This window comes from Protopterus annectens, chromosome 3.part0, assembly GCF_019279795.1.
Source record: "Protopterus annectens isolate FY-2018-M chromosome 3.part0, PAN1.0, whole genome shotgun sequence".
Classification (NCBI taxonomy): Eukaryota; Metazoa; Chordata; order Ceratodontiformes; family Protopteridae; genus Protopterus; species Protopterus annectens.
In genome coordinates this window covers 1,963,819,749-1,963,844,871 of record NC_056731.1, presented here as the reverse complement: position 1 = coordinate 1,963,844,871, position 25,123 = coordinate 1,963,819,749, and the positions used below count along the sequence as shown (strand labels likewise).

General features: G+C 37.1%; 1 protein-coding gene across 1 annotated transcript in view; it reads right to left on the bottom strand.

Annotated features, from left to right (window-relative positions):
* Positions 1-22,616, bottom strand: part of LOC122797221 (C-type lectin domain family 4 member E-like) — a 589,212-nt gene extending 566,596 nt beyond the window's left edge. The window contains exon 1 of the mRNA XM_044066058.1: positions 22,472-22,616. Within this exon, the coding sequence (XP_043921993.1) occupies positions 22,472-22,595 (124 nt within the window). The 5' untranslated portion in view covers positions 22,596-22,616. The remainder of the gene's footprint in view (positions 1-22,471) is intronic.
* Between the last annotated feature and the right edge of the window lie 2,507 nt (positions 22,617-25,123).

The window sequence follows — 25,123 nt, the reverse complement described above, 5'->3', positions numbered from 1 at the left end:
TACATGCCCATACTTGTGTGGACTTGATCATACAGGTGGATACAGGTAACAAAATAGAATGTAGCATCCAAAAGATATGTTTGCAGATTGTGGCAATACGCTAGATGTGGAAACAAATTGCTTGAGGTATATAGGTTGAATTAAGTTCCGTGGAGTGGTAGGGAAGAGGTGAAAGACCCTAAGTAATTATTTTGTTTGAACCAAAATTCACACACAAATAACATAGATGGCATATGTACAAGATCATTTAGTGAGAGGATGCTAACTCATCTTACTAGGTGGATGGCTGGGAAGGGAGAAAAAAATTTGTCAGTATGCTATACAGTTAGTGTTAATCAGACTTAGTACAAGGGCATAGCCATTGTGCCTTAAGGAGAAGTTTTAGCTGGTGCTTAAAAAGTGGTAATGATGGAAGAAGTTGTAGGTTGGTGGGGAGTCTATTCCAAAACTTACCCACGGAATTAGAGAAAAGGGAGTCCCCTGCTTTATTATAGGATTTCTGGATGTTTACTTGTAATTTATTTGCAGAGCGAAGGGTATTGAGGTTTCTGTAGGGAGAGATTAGGCTTTTGAGAATATGAGCATTGTTAGGATGAAGGAGTATCTTGTGGGAGATTATAACTTGTTGAAATAGAAGCTGGTTTTGCAGTTCTAGCCAACCTAGCTGTTTGAGATTTATACAGTGATGTGTTCTATATGGTGAACCTGTGCTTAGGTTAGATTTGGAAAGATTAGTATAAATAGATGAAGCATAGAGGAGGGTAGAAATAAGGTGGGTGTGGGCGATGGTGGTTCTGGCTTCAGAGGTAAGGAAGGATTTAATCCTATAGAGTGAGCCAAGTTTTCTATTAATTGTTTTAATAGTAGTGTTAATGTGATTGTCAAAGCTAAGATGTTGGTCAATTGTTACGCCTAGACATTTGGTGGTCGGGTCAGGTACAATTACAGTACCATTGCTAGATTTAACAGTGAGATCAATAGGGGAGACTTTAGTGAAGGAGTAAATAACAGTAATTTCGTTTTTTTAGCGTTAAGTATTAGGCAACGTTGCAAGAACCATGTTTCAACTGAGTTAAATGCTGTCTGGGTAATGTTTTGGAGCTCAGCAGATGAGGTGGCAGCACACACTAGTGTGGAATTGTCTGCATATTGTATGCAGGTGGCTTGAAGAATGTTTAGTTTTAGATCATTGATTTATATAGAGAAAAGTAGAGGTCCCAGGATGGAGCCTTGTGGGACCCCAAGAGTGATAGGAAGAAGAGTGGAAAGGTTATTGTCCCAGAGAACAGCTTGTTTTCTGTTTTCTAGGTAGAACTTGAACCATTTTAAAGCTTGCGAGTTGAGAGAGAGTTGTTTTAGTATGTCTAGTAGTAGTTGATGGTTTACCATATCAAAGGTTTTTGATAGGTCTAAGAAGAGTGTAGCGAAGAGCCTGTTGTTGTTACGATGTATGTTGGTGCAGTCAGTGAAGGATAGTAGGGCTGTAGTAGTACTATGGTGAGACCTAAAGCCATGTTGACAATCTGATAAAAGGTTATTTTGGAGAAGGTGTTCAAGTAGTTGGAGGTGGATACATTTTTCCATTATTTTGGCTAGAGGGGAGAGTAGGGCTATGGGGTGAAAGTTAGATATTTCGGTGTAGTTACCACCCTTATGAAATGGGATTATGTGAGAGATTTTCAAGAGAGATGGAATAGAACCTTCAGTAAAGGATCTGTTGATTATTATAGAAACAGGACAGGAGAGTACTTTAGATGCGTTTTGCAGATATTCAGGTGGTAGGTAATCTGCTGATGGGGTACATGGTTTAAGTTTAGTCAGTAGGGTAAAGATGAGAGATGTAGGCACTGAATTTAGTTGAAAGGTGGGGTGTTTGCTAGTCATGGGTAAAGTGAAGGTAGAGCTGATAGGGGGTAAGGAACTAGCAAGAGATTGTACTGTTTCAGTAAAGAATATGTTGAAGGTGTCAATAATCTCCTTAGGATTAGTTAAGGAAAGAACTGAGGGGGTTAGTGTCTTGGAGTGGCCTGGGTGTAAAAGTCTATTAATAGCTGACCAGAAGGTTTGTGAGGTTTGTTGATGTTTGTCTTGGAGTTTAAGGAAGTAGTTTTTTTTATCAAGAAGAACTGATTTTGTGCGGCATTTCTACAGTGTTTGTAGTTCCGGTGATCAGTTGGGTTTTTAGTGTTTCTCCATTTAGACCAGATCTTATTTTTTAATAGGATTTTGTGTCTTGTCTCTTTAGTTAGCCATGGAGCAACTTTACTTCTGGTTCTAATGGACCGAATAGGGGCATGGTATTCTAGTATTTGTAAGAATTCAAAATTAAAATAGGATACGGCTTCCTCAAGGTGGAGTTGTTTTAAGGGAGACCAGTCACAGGCTAGTAGCTCAGCTTGGAAACTTTCAGAATTAAAGTGTTTTTTTGTTTCGTGTAGTTTTAAAGGTTGTTTGGTTAGGGATAAAAGTGTTTTGCCTAATTGTATAGGTTAGGAAGTGGTCGCTAATATCTTCTGGAAGGGTGTCTGCTATATAAGTGAGGGAATGTTTTTTCACTAGGATCCAATCTAAGGTACTCTCTTTCCCACTAGGTTTATGGATTCTGGTAGAGGTGGTGATAATTTGAGAAAAGCCATACAGGTTTATATGGGCTGATGGTTTGTTAGAGGTACAGCAATTCCAGTCTATATTGAAGTCACCAAGTACTATGACTTCTTGAGGGAGAGAAGAAGAGTGCCAGCAGAGAATATTTTCAAGGGAGTTGATATTATTGCCTGGGGGTAGGTAAGAACAGATTATATAAATAGATTTGGTGGTATTAACCTGAAGTTTAGTGCAAATGAGTTCTGTATTATTGTCTAAGGGGATTTGTAGGTCTACTACGGACAAGTTTAGCTCAGATTTATACAGTATTGCTACCCCTCCACCCTTTTTAGTTATACAGTCTAATCTTCTAATATTATAAACTGGGGGGGTAAATTCATTGTCCTTTATTCCTGGTTGGAGCCAGGTTTCTGTTAAATACAGAACATCAAAAGAATGTGTATCAAATAATGCATGGAGTTGGCTGATTTTGTTTTTTAAGCTTTGTATGTTAAGATGGGCTATGAGTAATGAGTTTGCAGTTTTAGTGAGTGTAATTGGGATGGATGGATGGGGTTGGAGGGGAATTTAGAAGGGTGCTATTATTAGGTCCTGGATTGGGATGAATATCACCGTGAAGTAAAGGGTGTTGTTGAAAATTAAGTGAGAGCTTAAGGAGTTTGTAGAGAATATATTGTGATTTTCTGGCTTGTTGGGGAGTAATATGGGCTAGCCTACCTTTGGGGAGAGGTAGGTTGAGGTAGTGGTGATATTAGCATGGTTGTGGGAAGTAGATTCGGTGAAAGATGAAGTTTGTCTTAGAGGAGAGAGGGGTGGAGTGAGGTGTAGGTTTTCATATACAGTAAGTATATAAGGTATGAGTAGTAGGTGTGTTGTAGCAAAAAAGAGGAACATGTTTGTAGGTTTAGGCTGATGCAATGAGGGCATGGTAGGAAGGAGAAAAGAGAGAGGTGAGAGACAGTAGTTGAGTTAAACAGCTAGTTAGTAGAGAGATAGTATACTATGGCTAATAGTGTGGAGAGTAGTGAGGGTATGGGTGCATGTGTTTCTACTGTTCTGTGGTATATAATGAGGTAATTAGATAATTAGGGGAAGGGGAGTGGCCTGTGGTGTATAAGTGTAAGAGCACTGGGGGTGGGTGAGATTTGGGGGTAGGGTAGGGGAGCGAAGTGAGTCTGTAGGGCGAACGGAGTGGGTAGAGCCAGGTAGTGGAAGAGAAGACAAGGAAAACAATCAGTAAGAGTAAGAAATTAGAAGGTAAGTAAGTAGGGATGTGAGATAAAATTTAGAGGCTTTTAGGGATGGACTTTGGATGTCCAAGGAGTGCAGAGTGAGATAGAATCTAGGGGGACAGTACTAGAGGAGAGCAAATGGTAAGCAGAACATAGGCTAGACACTCAAATCAGCAAAAGCAGGTAATGAGAGGGAAAGGAAAGAAAGGGGCCAGAAGGCTGAGTAAGGCGCCACCTAGTGGCCACACACTTAATGGCAGGAGGAGAGATGCAAAAGAAAATGATTCCCGAGGGGGATATCAGGCCAGGGTAGTGAATGGAGAGATCCTGGTTAGGTAATTAGTGGGGGAGGCAAGGAACTAGGGCAACCTTGAGGCTGGAGTAGCTAGGGTTAAGTTAATGCTAGGAAAACAGGGGATGTGGCTGCTGGCTAACCTGGTAGGAAAGGTTGCTTAACCTAACAGAGGTACTCCAATATATGTAGTAATATTAAGCAAAAACACTATTACAGGACATACTTTCATGGAAGTTCTTTCAGGGAAAAAAATGATCATGATCCAAGCTAAAGGCAAAAACATATAAAGACAAAATAAAGTAAGTCATAAACAACAGTACCAGAAATTATGATACAATATGAATGTTTAACAATGCATGTTAGAATTTGTGTAAGTGGTGGGACTTCCAATAAAGACATAACAAATCATAGCTGAATAAAAAATTAGAACTATACATTTTTCTATACTATGTAAAGATGAAAGTAGTCCATGGAGCATGCTAATTATGTTTTGAAATTGAGAAAAAGATAAGCTTATTATGCACTTCTCTGACAACCCAAGAGGTGGTTTAGAACTTTTTTTGTTATGCTTGACTTATTACTGCTGTCCTCTAGTCTTGTGCTAGAGCAGACACAGTGGCCATCCCAGAACAGTGGCAAGAACCTAAATCAGCTTTTAAAAGCTGTGAAACACTTTTCATTGCCACAAAACAAGGCAGGCTGATGTGTTTAACAGCTGATCATCCATTAGAGGGACACTTAGCTTGTGGTTACTGTCTGTGTGACAACTTTCAAAGCTGTAAAGCACTTTGTGCTCTTATACAGTCTCCTGTAATTAGTTATAGAGTGCAAAAGCTGAAGCTTCATATATTACAAACACTTATGATTGTGTATTTGGAATTTTTTGACATCCATGTCTTGAACACATAGCAGCTTTGGTTATGATTAAAAACATAATCATAACCCTTTGTATTTTAGCAACTCAAACATTCCATATCAAAAGCAATAACTATAACTTTCTTAATTATAAATAATAAAACAAATGAGGGTGAAGCTCAGCACTTAGAGGTGAAAAGCTGTTTTGGATCAAGGTGGCAGTTACATTTGTAATTAGCTTTAAGAATATCTTCAGGTTTAGTCTAAAAAATGTATATTCTGTCATTTTTTTTATTTTTTGCTGCAGGCTATTTGGCTTTTGATGACTGGATGGGTAGTCACATATTTACACCAGGATATCATGTATGACACTCTTTGGGAGATGGGCACAACCACTAAAATGCTTATCCTCCAGTTATCTGCAGTATGTTTCTCTCCCTTGTCACACCAAGCATCATGCTTATATCTGCCATGACTTCCTTTGAGTCTGTGCATTCTCTAACTTTATTTTCATTGGCACACTTCATACTTCATCTTCTAGGGTGGTTTCTCCTTCTTTGATCATAGACTGTGCATGTAACAGTACAACTTCTGTGAGGTTTTTTTAATTCAGGAGCTTCTTGAGGTGCTACTTTCATCAGACCTTGATTTCTCCTAGACTGGTGTGCACATGGTTGCTGGCATGTCTTATGAATGATGACTGCTAACCCTCTATCTTACTGCTGTTGCCTTGAAACATAATGCATCTTCTATGTGCCCTCTATTTAGCAATTTTCCAGAAGCTGGTGGAGTTTCTTTAATGCCTTGCTCTTTACTACTGAGACTGCTTTCTTAGCCTCTCTGTTAGCCAACAAGTAGTCCTTCTTCATGCGGTCCATCTTTAATACTTTCCACTTCTTTTTGAACTCCTTTCTTTTGGTAACTTCCTATATTCAGCAGTCCACCACCAGCTTTTCTTATGTACCTTAACTTTATATCTGGCTTGCCCACATATCATTTCTATTGGCTTCTCACACTCAGCATTGAAATGCTGCTATTCTTCTTTGGCTCCACCAGTGTCCTCCTCTATCTAAGGTGTTAGAGCCATGAGTATTTCCCTGAACTCCTGTGCATTGCAGTCAGCTCTCAGTCTGCACCCTAATCTCTCTTGACCTTACAGCCTTCTTAGACCACTTCCTGAAGCTGATATGTGGCTACCAGTGGTTTATCCTGTGGGCTAATTATTTCACTGGAGAATCAGGGATGACTTTGTAATCTCTGATTTGACCCAACTGTCTTTTCCCCATTAGAAGGAAGGCTATCACTCCTGTATATTAAGATATCATCTAGACAGAATTTGGCCTCCCCTTCATTATTCCTTTTGCAACATCCATGAAGGCACATGTAGTCCTCATATCATGTTCTGTCTGTCCTGATATGAGGATTCAGGTTTCCCATTATCAACAGCGATTGATTTGTCCTACTTTACTCAGAATGCCCTGTAACTGCTGCATGATTGCCCTCTTTTCCTCACCATTGCAGCCGTACTGTGGAACATAGCCTGAGAAAATGAAGGCTACCCTACCTTTACACTGGGGTCTAATTGCCAAAAGCATGTTAGTGATTTGGGCTATATCCCTCACTGTTTTCATAAGGCTTTCTCTCACTACAATTCCCATACCATTTCTAGTCTATTCTCCCCCAAGGAGTACTCTCTAGATCCTGGGTCAAAATACATTGCAGTGCTGCCCTTCCACCTTATCTCCTAGATACAGAGAATACCCAGTCTCCTCCTTAACATCATATCATCTATTTCCACACTGCTTTCCATCAGTAAACCTATGGAATCCTTAGTAGTAGGCTCTACTAATGCCAGCTCCTTATTTCTTTAATACTTGTCATTAGTCTTTCTTGATATCTTTCAAAATAAGAACCACATTTGAATAAATTAGCTATGTTGGTAAATTGTCAATTGTCCAAATTATAGAGGTACTCACACACCGTGTGTGTGTGTGTGTGTGTGTGTGTGTGTGTGTGTGTGTGTGTGTGTGTGTGTGTGTGTGTGTGTCTGTCTGTGTCTTGTGATAGTCAGTGCTTCACCACTGAATTCTGGGATTGCCTCCAGGTCCACATGACCATGAATTGGATCAAGTGGATAAGCAAACAATGATGTACAAGGAAATAACAGACATTCCAGGGGAGTTCTGAGGTCCAGTGCCACAGTCCAGGCCTCATTACCCCCGTAATGTCTGCCCTGGAGGATATTATTGCACTCAGATCAGGGCTGTTAAACTGCTTTGTTTTTATAAGTATATACATTTTTGAATATTTTTGCTAATATATATAAAACCAGAAATGAAATGCCCTGGCTTAGGAGCAACATTTTGCTTTTCCATCACCTTATTTCAAAAATGTTAAATCTTACTTTTGTTACCTGAATGACATATTTATTGTTTGGAAAGGTCAGGTGGAGGACATTGATGCCTTTATGTCCTTTATTAATAGTACTACTGACTTTTGTTTTTTCAGTCATACAGTGGAAATGAATGATGTACACTTTTTGGATGTTAGAATTGTGAAGGATCTTTCCAATAATAGGCTTACCTCAAAATTATACAGGAAGTAACACTTTTCCAACTCTTATTTACATTACTGTAGTAGTCACCCCTTTCACCAAAAGAAAAATATTGAGAAGGGTCAAATGGTCCGAGCAGCCAGAATGACTTCCCTCTGGGATGATATGGTGAATGAGCTGGATTATACGGAGACCCTGTTTTTAGCTAGAGGTTACCCTAAGACCCTTACCACCATTACAAGGCTGGGGTAAAACCTTTTTACCATTATTTTGTTGTCCACAGGTTTCTTCTTTAGAGCTAACATCCCACAGTGTTCAGCACAGAGGAGCAACCTCAAAAGACCAGAGTGGAAGTGAACATTTTTTAGTTCTAAATTATAATGAGGGCACAAGGGGTGTACAGAACATTATATCTAAATATTGTGACTTATTTGTTGCTATGCCCAATACCCCTAAGGTTTTTTCTAGCCCCCTGAAGTTTAGCTTCAAGAGAAGTTTTAACCTAAAAAAAATTTTGAAAGCAGATTTAGTATTATTACTGAGGTGGATAACAGGGCCAAAAGGGTACTTTTTAAGTGTGGCAGGTGTCCACAATGTCCTTTTATAGGCTCGTAGGTTAGTACTAGGCTAACTGCCCTTGCGAGCCATTTTAAGCCTAGACAATTATCCCTTGTGAGATTCAAACACTGCACCTTGTGTTTGTAAGGCAAATACCTTAACCATCAGGCCACCCTCCCAACCCTAAATAAATTCCCACTGTCAGTCTCGAACCCATAACCTTGGTAACATTAGTTTGTATGACCTACCACTAAGCCATGCCTGCTTTATGATGAATGATGAATGGTTCAGAACTGTCTATCCATTGTCTAAACATAATCTTGAGAGGTTCTAAGCATTTTAACTGTTTTACAAAGGGTGTTTGTATTTATTTAAGCCACTGCCTTGTCTGTCAGTCTTTTTATGTGGGCAAGACAGAACGAGCACTGAAACAAAGGGTGTACAAACACCTATATGAGATTAATAGCAATATGGATACTAACGCTCTATACAGACATGCCATTACCTGCAAGGATGCAAATTTTAAGTTCTGGGTTCTTGAACAGATTACACCTCACGAAAGAGGAGGCAAATGGGAGACCAAACTAGAATACCGCAAACTTATTTGGCAGTTGCACTTAAAATGCTCCGTGTAACCCCTGGATTAAATGACCACCTATCCTTAGCCCCTGCCCTTAAATTAATAGCATTGAAATACTAATTCCCTATCTAATATTTTTTAATGTATTTTAATGTGTTCCTTTCACGTGATTTATAAATGGGGACCAAAAAGTTTTAAAAAATTTTTACATTGGGGGTTTTAGTTCTGTGGTTTCATTTTGACCTGCATTTTAACACTGACGTGACCTTTAGATCATTTTAATATGATTCTGCTTATGGACTGTAAAATATTTTATTGTGTTTCCTGAAGTGCTTTTAACCTACTGTTTTTATGGCAGTATTTCTTTAAATATTCAATTGCTTGATTGAACTATTCAGTTATTGTATTGTTTATCCAGTCTTGGTTGTTTTTTTGAGTATTTAAATCCTGCAGTCTTGGTTGTTTTTTTGAGTATTTAAATCCTGCCAGTTGAATGTGTTTTCATTCTGATGAAGTCTCTAGTTGAGAGACGAAAGTTTTAAATCAACTTATTTTTAAGTTCAATAAACTAGTAGAAAAGAATGGCATTTTGGTCTTTTGTGGGGCTGTCAGGCTGGGCATTTCATCTCTGGTTTTAAGTACAGCTTTCCTGCCTGGGTTACTACAGTTTGTGTTGAATATTTTTGCTGTAAAATAGTTCATCTGCCCAATGCTTCAAAGTTGCTGTAGTATATATATAATTGTTGGAGGAAGTGTTTTGCAACCAAAATATTAGATATGTGAGAATTTAACTCCCCCCCCCCCCCACATACACACACAGACTGCCCAGCAATCACTGCCACATTCTTGACAGAGTGCTCTTCAGATGTCTCACTGTAATCACATGAATGAAAAAATCTATGAAATGTGAAGTACTGCAGCCCTACATGCCTCAATGGTTTTGCAGAGCATCCCTGGAAAATGTTTGATCTTCTAGTAAATCACTGAAAGTTACAGTCAGTCAGTCAATAAAGCCAGGCATTATAGTTTCAAGCTTCTTATTGTTCAGACAATCCATGTTTATGGAAAACCACTCACTCTATTCACGTTTTAAGTGAAATAGGGCAATAATTAAAACTTCCCCCTGATTTTAGGTCTTGGTCCTCCCATTATTGTTGGCTTTGTCAAGAATTCTGGATAAAGGAAGTGTTGAGAGTTACGTGCTCTCGCTCCTCTTGCCTCCTCAGTCTCTCTTTTTCTGTCTCTCTTTCTCTCTCTCTCACACATATACCCACACAGAAACATACACACTCACATATAATTGTGTTCATTTTTTTCTAGCTTGCTAAATTCAACTTTTGAAGGTGCACTTAGCAATGGGAATGTAAGATGGCAAATCTTTGTAACTGCTACTTCCATTTTTTTCTTATTTATTTTCATTTTATGTTCACTAAACAGCAAAGCTGTGTTTAGTGAGCATAAACAACATGACAACTGTTTTCTTTTTTTCCAGACCATGCTTTATGGCTGCTTGACATGCTACCATGAAGCAGCAGACTTTTTCTTACTGCGTGATACCTACTAGATTGTTTCGAGCAGGGCTTACAATAGTAAAAAAATATATATATACCTTTTAAATTGTGACATGGTCATTAATATTATTAATTTTTTTCACATAATTGTACATTAATACCTTGCTGGAGAACATTCATTTTCCAGTAGGATATTATTATACATTTCTCTATTACCCAATTGGAGAATAACTTAATGGTTATGGCCGTTTGACTAGAACAGGTGAGGTATAAGTTATTTCCATTTATACTAATTCTTTGATGTCTTTATGTTCATTGTTTTATTGTTGTACAGATATTTTTAGCATTTATCAATTGCATACATTTTGATTATCCTGTGTTTGATCATGCCTTTCATTTATTCAGCTTGTATAGTTACTGGTTCAAGGTACTTAATTAAAGCTGAAGTTGAAGGTACCCCAAACCTTAAGAGTAATGTGCTCATTAAAAAAAAGAATACCATGCATTAGGGTGGGTCTATATTAGAAGATCGAATATTTAACAGTTTGAATCACTAAAGGTTGACCTTTAGTGATCGAACTGTTAAAACATTGAATGTTCAGGAAAAAAAGTAAAAATAACAAAAAAAATAAATAAATGGTGTAGGCAGGGGGATAAGCCCCCCTGCTACTTAAATATACCAACTCCGAGACTGCACTACATTGAAGTAAATGGAAATCTCCCCTTACGGAGATTTCTGTTTACTTGTTCGATGTTCTGCAGTTTCGCTATTATCGTGTCGACAATGTCAGATTCGACATTGTCGGCTTTCGAGAATGTAATATAGACCCCATTAGGGTAGATATAAAAAAGCCTTTATAAAAATAATACTTTTTTAAAAATGTGCAGAACCTCATTGATACTGGAAACATTAATTAAGGTCCACCTATAACTGTACCTTCCTTTAACACAGATTGAAATGGATGGCTGTTCTCAGTGAAAATCAAACACTGGAGTCTGAGGCAGTATAAATATTGTACTATGTTTCAATGAACATGCTGTAATTTCCTTTTTTTCCATTTGCAAAGATTTACGCAAACTGGAATCCAGATTGTTTTTTTTAATAATCCATTGGTCAAGTGTCTTCATTTTCATATAACCAACAAGAAACATTAACTTGCTCTAATTAATGTAGTGTAACACATATATAAACCATCACCTGATAGTCTACTAATACTCAAACATATGCCTGTAGAGCAAATTGCCGGTTATGAACCATCCAGTCTAGTAACAGCCTAACAATTCTGTTAAGAGTAATAAAAAGTGTGTATAGGATAGAATTTTCCAATACTCAGGTATAGACCATTTCACAGCCTAGCCAGATCATGTCACCGTGGGTCTGAATACTTGAAATTTATGCAACATGCCATTTGTATCAGCCATTATTATGTCCTTATATGGAATAATCCATTACATATGCAAGCAGGGGACTTTCTAATTCCTCCTGGTATACTAGTTGTTATTTATGCAATCTGATGTGGAATCCAGGTTAATTGTATACATTGAATAATAGCTTCTTTCTTTTGGTTAAGATTCTTGGGAATTAAATCGACTACCAGTGTGAGTTGTGTGTTTTGAAAATGTTGTAATAATGTAAGTTTTTGATTCACTAGATTTTCCACAGGTAACCTAATTCCAATACAGTAAAGATTTACGAAATATGCTTTCACATATGTTTGGAAATTTGCTTCATTTATTTCTGTATTTCTTGTTTTGAAGTATCTGGGAAGTAAAGACGTAATCAAGCTAACTCTCTTGTGTGGATAGACAATTTATATTGTAATATCAGTGTGACATTTTTACATTTATTCCCATTTCTATGTGATTTGCTTGTGTGCAATCTCCAAGATGAAGTTGTAAATCATTTTTTTCAGTGCACACATTTACAAATATTGCTTTTTTTATGTGTGTTAGGTACATCTGCAAAGCTGAGGGCGCAAACAGCAAATATGAGGTGTGAACTAAATACTACTGTAGCTGCAATTAAAAGAGAACGGAAGTAAAAATGCTTCTTAAAAGTGTTACTGATAAAAAATGAACAGATTAAAGATATTCTCGTGTCATGTGCTTCATCTATTAGATATTATGCAGGTGAAAGTTCATCTAAGTCAAAAGACATTACACCAGACATGTACACTGCCAATACCATGCACATGTCTTAACTCACTCAGGCCTACAACACCTTTTTTTTGTATACTTCCAGTTCACACCCATACTGCCTTATGTCATTCAGAACTTTTTTGGACCTATTTTTTTAACAAGTGACTTGCCAGCTAATAACTGGCAGTGTTAGAAAGGGCAAAGGATTATTAACAAAATGACATGAAGATCGTTAGTCTAGGATGTCCTGCAGTGGATAAATTAATCTGTGTTTGCCACTTATTATTCATATTTTCAAATTTATTTTCGTATTTTCATAACTGGGAGACCTATGTATTGTTGAGGTGTATGGTGTGAAATACCAGTGTTGGAGGCAGGACAATTCACTGAAAACTTTGCACTATACTGGAAATATTGCTAGTTGTTTGCTTGTAGTTATAAAAATAAGCAATATTTTCATATGTACTTAATTCTTCAAGAAGGAGTGACTTACAAACTGTTGCATGACATTAAGGGAAATTTAGAGATGTTGTTGAAGAAAACTGTCTTTGATATTTGCTCTGTAAGTTGCACATCTTGAGAGATATCCAGTAATATTTAATTTGTTAATTATATTACTAAGCATATGTTTTCACATTTCGTTACATTTCTCAATATACATTCACTGATGGAGGAATTTCTTGTTGTCAGGTGAAAGCTTATGTCTGGTTAACAAAAATATTCTAACATTGTATGTTTAGGTTGAACAGTTTTCAAGATATGAAAATTTGTGAAAGTTTAAAAAATATAATCTGGGGTTTGTGGGCATTATAATATATTACAGCATTTATGGAAAAGGTTATGAATCCAGGGACTATTAGCACTATAAAGAATACTTCCTGCTGATAACAGGCTGCTAGAGATGTGGTATTCCACACCACATAGGTGTTAATGAGTTAATCACGTACTGTACAAGTAACAGAAACTGACCGTAGCCAAAATTTGAGGCCTGTGCTATTCTCCAATAACAGAAATATTCATAAGTTATAAGCCAGTCCTGTCGTATCAGATGCACTGAGACATAGATTTACTTCTAAGGGAAAGTGTAGAAATATATCATTTAAAATGGCTTGAGGAAACCTTTCTTTTGATGTCTCTGTTGGTATCCCTCTCCCCATTTATATACTTTGTTGACACTTTCTTGCTTTACAAGTACATGACTGTGTATCACGTGGAATTTGAAACAACAGAAAACCTACATTCCATTCTGCTGGATTTTATTTGTTGCAAAGATATGTCCTTCCTGGTACTTAAGAAATATATATTATCATAGGTTTCCACTTCTGCTCTCTGCAGAATATCATAAATAGTTTCTGACTTTACATTTATTAACTGTATACCCAACAAACACAAACTTCTGCTAGGCAGAAGCACTCAGCTGTCTTTACTGATGGTAAATTCTGTGGGAAGCATTTCTGTTTTTGCTGATTTCTCAGTTTCTAGGCAACATTATTTTGGTAGTTATACAGAAATGCATTGTAGGACTCAGCAGAAATAGTACTTTTCTAAAAAAGTGAAGGATCTTTGTCAATTCAGGCCCATTTTATAACTGTTTTGTTGCTGTATTAGGTAAAATGCAGAAATGTATTATTTAAAGTAGTTTAAGGCAGAGTGTCACCCCTCTAGTTCTTGCTTAGCAGAATAGGTTCAATGTCATGCTACCCTGTCTTTGTCTGGGACCCCTCCTTTCTGCTTGATCCAGAATAAACTAGATTGTTTTGTGCAGGGCTTACGATAGTAAAAAAATATATATATATACCTTTTAAATTGTGACATGGTCATTAATATTATTCATTTTTTTCACATAATTGTTTGCAGAAAAACTTTGTTTCGCATCATATGTTGTGAGATTAGACATATTATTCCTTCAGTTGGTAAGTAGGTAGAAACAGTATGAATTGTGCCCAGTTTCATATAACTTTACCTAAGCTATAACCCCCAATTGATATTGCTGTGGGCTGATTATATACAGGTAGTCTACAAGTGCTTATGAACCAAAAGCTGTTCAAGTCCCTGGCTGCAAGTTCCTGGAATTCAAGAACTGGGGGGCTTGAATAGCTATAGAACACCTATATATGAGCTCATGTAGTACCAAAACACACTGCTGCAGACTTTGTGTGGCCTTCTGCCAACTCTGTAAAGACATAATTTAAAAGCTTTCTGAAAAGTAACGTAGACAACAATTGTTCATTTTTTTTAAAATTCTGTTTAATGTGTACTGTGGAAGTTTTCTTCCTGGGCCTCCGCTGAAAATGAGCTCATACCCAGTCAGACTTTCCTGGTAAACAAATGTCAAATAAATAAATAATTAAATTAATTAATAAATAAATTCACAGAATGCAAGGTACTGCAACCCTCCTCCTACCAATGTGTACCTCTCAGGTGTACCTCAGGAAAGTTCTTCATTTGGATCTTAAAATTTTCATGCTCTTCAAAGTTCCCCATTGAAAGAGTCTGTCACAATGTCAGTGTTAGAATTCTTTTTAACTGAGATCCAGAAATTAATCCTACTAATCCAGCAAAATAACTTTTTATAAGTAATAAGTGGCACATTTTAATCATCCTATGCACTTTCTAGTTGAAGTTGATAGTAAGCTGTTCCACATTTTTCCCATTTGTTCCACATTATGAGCTATAAAATTCCTCATTTTGGAGATGCAAGGTTGAGAGCTATGCACCCATGCCTCTCTCGTATTGAAAAACGTCCCTTGAAAATGTTTGATTTTCTAGTAAATCATTGAAAGTTAGTCAGTCACTAAATCTGGACATTATACTTTCATACTTGTTATTGTTCACACAATCCACATTTATGGAAAACCACATGCTCTATTCACTTTTTAAGTGAATTAGGGTGATAATTAAAACTGCTCCCTGATTTTAAGTCTTGGTCCTCACATTATTTTTGGCTTTGTCCAGAATTCTGGAGAAAAGAAGTGTTGAGCGTTATGTGCTCTCCCTCTCTATCTCTCTGTCTCTCTTGCTCTTGCTTTCTCAGTTGCTCTCTTTGTATCTGTAACACACACACACACACACACACACACATGTAACTGCATTAATTTTTTTTCTAGCTTGCTAAATGCAGGTTTTGAAGGTGCACTTACCAATGTGAAAGTAAAATGGTAGTCTTCATCACTGCTGTCACTCGTCTTCTGTTATTATTCAAGACAAAGTGGCAGGGCTGTTCATTTATATACTTTATTACATACAAACACATCAGGATGGATAGCAGCAACATAAAATATAAATGAATTGACTGACAGACTAGTACATACATGCATACTTACAGCTCAACAGCTCTGTACAAAATGGCAAGTCTTCATCGTTACTACTTCCATTTTGTTTTATTTTATGCTCTCTAAACAGCAAAGCTGTGTTTAGTGAGTATAAACCAGATATCAACGGTTTGCTTTTTTTCAGACCGTGCTTTATGCCAGCTTAATAAGCTCCCATGAAGCAACAGACTTGTTTCTTACTGGGTGATACCTGTACACTAATACCACATTACAGAACATTTATTTTCCAGTAGGGTATCATTATGCATTTCCCATTATCTAATTGGAGAATAAATCAATGGTTATGGATGTTTGAATATAATAGGTGAAGTACCAGTTATTTCCATTTACAATGATTCTTCTATGCCTTTATGCTCACTCTTTTATTATTGTGCAGATATTTTAGCATTTTTCAATTTTATACATTTGGATTATACTGTGTTTGATCATGCCTTTCATTTATTCAGCTTGTATAGTGCCTGGTTCCAAGTACTTAATTAAAATTATAGTTAAAGGCACCCCAAGCTTTAAGTGTGCAGTGCCGATTACATAACAGCACCATGCTTTAGGGTGGATACAAAAAAGCCTTCATAAAAGAAAACTATACCTTTTTAAAGATGTGCAGAACCCTGATGTTACTAAAATAATTAATTAAGGTATACCAATTGGATGGCTGTTCTCAGTAAAAATCAAGCACTGGAGTTTGAGAAGTAAAAATGTTGTATTATATTTCAATGAACATGGTGTACTTTCCTTTTTTTTTATTTCTAAAGATGTATGCAAACTGGGATCCAGATGCCTGTTAGATCAAATTACCTATTATGAACTATCCGATTTAGTAACGCCCTAACTATTTTGTTCAGAGTGAAAAAGTGTGTATAGCATAACATTTTCCAATACTCAGGAAAACTTGTTAATAAATGTTTAATAAAGCATTCTGCAGCCTAGCCACATCATGTCACAGAGGGTCTGAGTGTGATCACTTTATTATTATATACAATGCTGCTCGTGGGAGTCATTCTGATCTTGTATGGAATAATTAATTGCATATACAATCAGGGGACTTTCTAATTCTCCCTGGTATGATAGTAGTTACTTGTGTAATCTGATGTGGAATCTACATTAATTGTGTACATTGAATGGTAGCTTAATTCTGTCAGTTAATTTATCCTAGGAATTAAATGAACTACCAGCGTCAACAGCATCTGTTGAGAATGCTGTAATAATGTAAGTTTTTGGCATGCAAGATTTTGGACAGGTAACCTAATTCCAATATTGTAAACATTTATGAAATATGCTTTCACATATGTTTGGAAACTTGCATCATTTACTTTTGCCTTTCTTGTTTTGAAGTATTTGGGTGGAGGAACTGTTAACTTAAAATTCTAGGTAATGAAATGAATTGCCTAAATGCTGACCTTATAAATCATTTTCCATTATTTTCAAGCACACTCCATATAAATAATGACAGCGAAAATAACTCTATTACAGCTCCGATGAAAGTCTTAAGAGGCCGTAGTATATTTTTGTTGTATTTATTGTTTTAAATTAAAGTTAAAATTGTATTTACAATAAATGTGATAAGATTAATGTGGCTTGCAGAAGAACTGTAGAAATATGTAATCAAACTACCCCTTTTGCATGAATAGATGATTTATATTGTAATATCCTTCTAAGCTTGGATGTACTGTGAATAATAATAACAAATATGTTAATCTCATACTTATTTAAAATATTAACAATTAACTAGCAGTTAAAAATGCAGCATTCATGCAATCCTACTCTGACTCAAAAAGCAGTGTCGCAGTTTGAAAGTTATTTGCTTGTTTGCAGTCTGCAAGACAAAGTTGTAATCTATTTTTGAGTGCACATATTTGTTATAAATAATCTTTTTTTGTATTTGGTCTACCTGTAAACTGGGGTCTGCAAACAATGAATGCGAGGTGTGAACTAAAGTATTACTGTAATTGTATTTAATGGGTTCATAGGTTCATAGGAGATTACTAGGCTAACAGCTCAAGAGCCCTTACAAGCCTAGTTTTACCCAGATTTTACCCAATTTTCTATCCCCAGGGCAAAGATAACAAGGGTCAGCAAGCAGGATTTTGACAATTTTTACAGACTGCTTCTGTCCACATGGGAAATAGGTATCACCTCAGGAGTGAATTTGTTATTTTCTATCCATTGGTCCAGATTGTACTTGAAGATAGTCAGGGAAGGGCTCTGCTTCATGTGAATCGGAAGCCTATTCCAGAAGAGCAGTCTCTGGGGTAGGTATCTGTCTCTCCAGCATGATCTATTCATGTCAGAGATCAGGTATGGAACTTTGGAGTCGGTAACCCTCGTGCAGTTAGTTCTGTGAAAATTTAACATTTCTATCAGAGCTGGGTAAGAAACTGCCTAGTAGGTCAGGCACGAATTGCCCATCAGTAATTGGTAGGAAACTGAATACCGTGATAGGGCGTTTAATCGGTCTGCATGTGACATGTTGGTTATACCCTGTAATTTTTGGTGAGAAACCTCTGAGGATGCTCCAACAGTTGCAGGTGCCTGGTGAGGTAAATGCCAAAGCGTGCATTGTACTCGATTATTGGTTTGATGAAGGCTGGGTACAGCGGTCCTATGACATCCTCAGATTTGGATGCCATGCCCTTACTTTTAAGCTAAGCCACACAGAAGGATTAAAAGAGACTGGACATAATAATGCTTTCTAAAAGTGTTACTGATCCAAAATGAACAGATTAAAGGTATTCTCATGTCATGTGCTTCATCTATTAGATATTATGCAGGTGAAAGCCCATCTAAGTAAAAAGGCATCACTCTACGTTTCCTTATATCTGTTATACAAATGGCTTATAATCATGGAAGCACACATAGCAGAAACTGACTGTAGCCAATGTTTGTGGAATCTGCTATGCAAGCAATTATGCCTGACAGGGTGTGTGTTATTGTACAAATAACACCAGCTCAGGGGTGTTCTGAGGCCCAATGCCACAGGTGGAGGGCATCTACAGCCTTGGAAGGGCATTATTTACACAATAACGCACACCCTGTCAGACATTATTGTGCAAAAAGAAGGCTTTATCTGTTAAATTGTTTTGTATTCGCTTGTTTTTTTTAATTACTATACAGATACACACACACACACACTCACACATATATTTAACATTTTTGATGTAAAATAGTTCCTCTGCCTTCTTTTTCAAACATGCTGTAGTATGTTCTGGAAAATCATTGGTGGTTGACATCACTGAATAATGAGTTACATTTCAATTTCAGACTTTCATCATAGCTCTCAACTAATTAGGGGCAAATCTCAAATGAATCAGGGACAAATCCAGAAGTAATCAGGGACACTTTTAAAATATTACTACCCTTAATCTGAGACATTGATGGAATAAGAGAATGCGGATTAATATAAAGTTTCTGAAGTAAAAACAAAGTCTATAACTCTATTTATTGTCATTGTTTATTATCAGTAATTCACGACCTTTTCTCCAAAAATCACAGGGATTAAGGGAGGCAAAGCAAAAATTGGAGTGAAAATCAGGGGTGTCCCTGAGGTGAAAGGCATGGACTTCATATCCTACAGAAAATGCATATTAACATAAATTTATTTATTTGACATTTGTTTACCAGGATGGTCCATCTGGGTTACATAACCCGTTTTCAGTGGAGGTCCAGGGTGAAAAGCTTCACATTTATGACTTGGTTACACATTTATAAATTAGATTACCTATATGAAACTACACAGTTGGAAATTAGTGAGCAAGCACTTACAGTTGCTTTTATAACACTAAAACATGTCGTACTAAACATTTAGAGTTTACATACATAAACATGTCATACTAAACATTTAGAGTTTACATACATTCACAATTAGAAGACTGACTTCCTAGAGGTAAGAGTATTTGCTAGACTGTACTTGTTTATTATGAAACAGATTGCAGTCAGTTTGACTGTTTTTGAGGAAGCTTTAAAGAGATGAAGGCTAGGAGTTAGGTTAATATTTGGTGGGAGGGAGTTCCATAATTTTGTTACAGAGTAAGAGTATAGATATTTTCCAGAGTTTTTGGAAGGTTTGTAGATTCTGAGTAGGTTTTTGTCATCAGATCTGAGAGGTCTGCTTGGTTTGTATTGTTTGATTAGGTTTGCTAAGGCAGGGCAGGCAGTGGGTTTATAGTTTAGGTTATGTATTGTAGCCAAGGGTGTATATGTTAATTGGTTTTGATAGTTCTATCCATTTTAGTTCTTGCAGTGTTAACAGAGATGTGTGTGGTAGTTGGAGTTTGTTGCAAACTTTACTACTTTATAGGAACATTGTTCCATTTTAGATTTGGATGAGTTTTGTAGATTAGTTAGTATACAAGAACCACAGAACTAGGATGGGAGGAGAAAAGTTTTTGCCAGGGTGGTCTTGGTTGGAGTGGTAAGGAATTGTTTGTTACTATAAAGTAGTCTTAGTTTTATATGTGCCTGCTTTTTGTTTTGCTGGATATGAAGGTCAAAATTATGCCATCGATAATAACACCTGACAGTTTAGTTTCTTGTATATTTTCTATGATAGTTTTGTCAGCTGCAAGGATGTTAAATTGGTCTGGGCTGTGAGTGATATTTTTGGGATCAAAGACTGAGGTTTTTTTTTTTGATTTAAAAAAAGTTGGGCCTTTGTGAGCCAGGATTCAATTGCTGTGAAAGATTGTTGAGTTTTGTTTTGTAGTTCAGACATAGTATGAGATGTACAGATTAAGGTTGAATCATCTGCATACCGGATTATTGTCACTGGGGAGGAAGCAGTGTGCAAATTATTGATGAATATGTTAAACAGTAGGCGACCTAGGATGGAGCCATGGGGAACTCCTCTAGGGTTAAGTAGGAAGGGAGGAGAGCTGGTTAGACCATTTAACTGCTTGTTTCTGGTCATGTAGATAGCTCTGAAACCAGTGAAGTGTGGTAGTAGAGCATCCTAGGTTGGATAGTGTTTCTAGAAGTAATGGGTGTGAAACCGTGTCAAAAGCTTTTGAGAGGTCTAGGAATACTGTGAATACAAGGTGTCCTTTATCCCTGTCCCTATTAATTGTGTCTGTAAAGGATAAAAGTGCAGTGGATGTGCTCTGGCCTGGCTGGAGGCAATGCTGAGTTGGACTGAGCGGGTTGTTTTGTAGTAGGTACTTCATTAACTGCTCACGGATACATCTTTCCATTATTTTAGGTAGAGGGGACAGCATTGATTTTAGGTGAAAATTGGATATTTCTGTGGAGTGTGTTGGTATTATGTGTGACTGTTTCCATATTGTGGGAACTAAGGCTTCTGAGAGTGATCTGTTTATAAGGATGCTGATGAGGTATACAACTGAGTCTGCAGTGAGTTTTAGGTATCGGGGGTGGGAGGTTGCCTGTCTAGCAACTTTCTAATTTTATAAGAGCAATATTTAAAATCTGTCTCTGTTTTCCAGCCTTTAACACCCTATTATTTTAGGCTTTATCCAGATTTCTTGAGCTAAGAGGTTGAAAGGCATGAATGACTTTTAATTTTAAGTGAGTTCCACCCACTGCTTGATCGATTTCTCTCTCACACACAGACACACGCTCAGCATACACTTCTGCTTTCATGCATGCAAGCACGCATACACTCACTCATACAGACAGAAACATACACGTACATGCACACACACACACACACACACACACACACACACACACACACACACACACACAGACACACAGACACACACACACACACACACACACACACACACACACACACACACACACACACACACTCTTACTTTTTTTTTTTAATTATCAGTTTTTTTATTTACACTCTCTAAACAGCAAAAGTGCTGCTTAGAGTGTAAACTAATGGCTCAATCGTTCTCTCTCTCTCACTTGCATGCACCCATACTTCTCAATGTCTTAGTAAAAGAAATCTGGACAAAGCCTGACAAAACGGGGGGCCAAGGTCCAAAAATAGAGACAGATTTTAAATATTGTTCTTTTAAACTTAGAATGTTGCTAGAAGAACAGGGTTTTTGTTAACATACATTTTCTGAAGGATTTGAAGGCTGAAACTGAAATGTATGTCATTATTTGGTGACTTCAATCCTCAGATCATCTGAGTGATTTCTCAGAAAACTGCAAATTTTATGAGAAACAGATCAAAAATATGAGGGAAAAATCTGGACATTCTGCAAAAACCTGAACATTTGAGAGGTATGCGTGCACTCATACACACACACACACACACACACACACACACACACACACACACACACACACACAAAAACACATACACAAAGATGCATTTTTCTTTCATAAGCATGATCTTTTCTTTCTTTCTTTTTAATAATTTTTGTTTGTTTTAATTTTATACTCGCTAAACAGCAAAAACACTGCTTAGTGAGCATAAAATAATGGCAGCTGTTAGTTCCATTACAGTCTGAGCTCCACGGCAGCTTAATATCCTGCTGCAAAGTGGTGGACTCATTCATCAGTGGGCATTACCTGTACATTAACACCCTGCTGGAGAACATTCTTTCTCCAGTCAGAGTTGTGATGTACAGGTCACCCATTCTCTAATCTCCAGTAAGAGAAATATACAACACGTTCATAAGTATGAGCCAGTCCTGTCACGTCAGATGCATAATTGAACCATAGTTTTTACTTTTAAGTTGAATTGTAGAAATTTATAATTTAAAATGGTTTGAGGAAACCTTTCTTTTGATGTCTCTGTTGGTATCCCTCTCCCCATTTATATACTTTGTTGACACTTTCTTGCTTTACAAGTACATGACTGTATATCACGTGGAATTTGAAACAACAGAAAACCTACCTTCCATTCTGCTGCATTTTATTTCTTGCAAAGATATGTCCTTCCTGCTACTTGAGAAATGCGCTGTATTATAGGTTTCACCTTCTACTCTCTGCAGATCTTCATATATATTTTCTGATTTCATGTTTATTAAATGTATACCCAACAAACGCAAACTTCTGCTAAGCAGAAATACTCAAGCTGTTTATATATATGGCAAATTCTGTTGGATGTACTTCTGTTTTTGCTGACTTCTTAGTTTCTAATCAACATTATTTTTGTAGTTACTCAGAACCACACTGTGCTGATGCAGAAGAAATTTACTTTTCTAAAAAAGTGAAGGGTTTTTGTCAAGTCAGACCCATTTTATAACTGTTTTGTTGCTGTATTAGGTAAAATGCAGAAATGTATTATTTAAAGTAGTTTAAGGCAGAGTGTCACCCCTCTAGTTCTTGCTTAGCAGAATAGGTTCAATGTCATGCTACCCTGTCTTTGTCTGGGACCCCTCCTTTCTGCTTGATCCAGAATAAACTAGATTGTTTTGTGCAGGGCTTACAATAGTAAAAAAAAAAAATATATATATATATATATATATATATATATATATATATATATATATATATGTGACATAGGCATTCATATTCAATTTTTCACAGAACTGATTACAGAAAAACTTTTTTTCACATCATATGTTGGGAGATTAGACCTATTATTCCTTCAGTTGGTAAGTAGGTAGAAACAGTATGAATTGTGCCCAATTTCACATAACTTTACCTGAACTATAACCCCTGAGTGATACCACTGTGGGCTGATTATATGCAGGGAGTCTACAAGTGCTCATGAACCAACAGCCGTTCAAGTCCCTGGCTACAAGTAACTAGAATTCAAGAAATGGAGGGCTTGAGCAGCTGTAGAATACCCATATATGGGTTCATGTATTGCCAAAAATGTCTCTGCAGACTTCATGTGGTCTTCTGCCAGCTCTGTAAAGACATAAAAGCTTTCTGAATATAAAGGCACACACAACAAACCACATTTTTTATTTCAAAAACACTTTAATATTCCTTATATCATTTACATTGTTTTATTACATTTTTAGATGATTAATTCTGAAACAAGATGGCAACAGCATCTGAATGCTTCGAAGTCTGTTGTTACATTTTCATTGGAAAGGCTTAGCTAGATAGTGAAGTTATGGCAGTTTTCTTGGCATCAAGATGAATAACAGATGCAACAGATAACCTGTGATTTTTTTTTTTGTAATCAGCAGGTCAACATGAATATTCAAAATGTGATTCTTGTTGGACTGATAATTTTAAGCTCAGAGCTGCCAAGAAATGCAAACTGCTCTCTGCACATTATGGAAAATGGAAATGCAGCATCTGCTCCAAAATTGCATAAACTGATTCTAGAATGACAGAGAGTGGCTGCTGTCTGGAAGTGTGTTATCAGATCTGGTCAGGACTTTATACACGTGAGACAACACTCTTTGGTTTTCCTCTACTAATGAGCAGCAGAGCAGTCATGGGTCAATTCTGTGAAGAAAAGAGGACTTGGTATGCACCCTTGTGGGACCCCTGTAGTGAAGGTCATGTATCATGAGTGGTTCTTGCCAACTCAAATGGTTTGGAGCCTTTTGGTCAGAAAGTTGAGGATCCAGATGCAGAGTATATTTTCTATGTGTAGTTTACTTAGTTTAGACGGCAGCTGCTGTGGTATTACAGTGTTGAAGGTTAAGCTGAAATCTATGAACAGCATACATACGTAGCAATTTTTGTCTTCAAGATGGTTCAAAGTGTGATGTAGCATCCACAGTGGAGAGATTTGGTCTATAAATAAAATGTAAAGAATCAAAAGATGCAGGCAGACAAGATGATAAATGCTCGCTGACCATTCTTTCAAAGCATTTCATCACCACCATTGTGAGTTTGATGGGTTTGTAGTCATGTAATGTGACTGGGGATGACTTTGGCAGAGAAATTATGATGGCAGACTTGAAGCATCTTGGCACACTAGCCTGTTTGAGAGGTGTATTGAAGATGTCAGTGAAGACAGGTGCCAGTTTGAGAGGTGTATTGAAGATGTCAGTGAAGACAGGTGCCAGTTTGAGAGGTGTATTGAAGATGTCAGTGAAGACAGGTGCCAGTTGATCTGCACAGTAAGTGAGTAGATGACCCGGAATCATGCCAGGACTTGCTGCCTTACCTGGACAGACTTTTCTTAGGTTCTTTCTGACTACCTCCAGGCTGAGACATAGTGGTGTGGCATCCCCATCCATAGGTAGTTTTTTGGTGTGGTGTTGTTTGTCTCTTCAAACCTGTTGAAGAAGGTGTTACATTTGTTTAGAAAGTCAGTATTATCTACACATTGTGTTGACGGAGGTTTGTAATCAGTAATTCACTGGATGCCCTTCCACAGCTGCCTAGGGTCTGCAAAGTGTTTTTGTATTTTTAGCCCATCAGCATGTTTTGCTGCTCTTACTCCCTTGTTCAGGTTGGCCCTGGCAACTTTCAGGGCATCTTTATCTCCAGACTTGAAGGTAGCATTACGTGCTCTCAGTAGCTCATATACTTCACTAGTGAGCCATGGTTTTTGGTTTGCCCTTATAGCTATATCCTTCAAGGTGGTCACATCCCCGACACATTTAGTGATATACCCCACTATTGTTTCAGT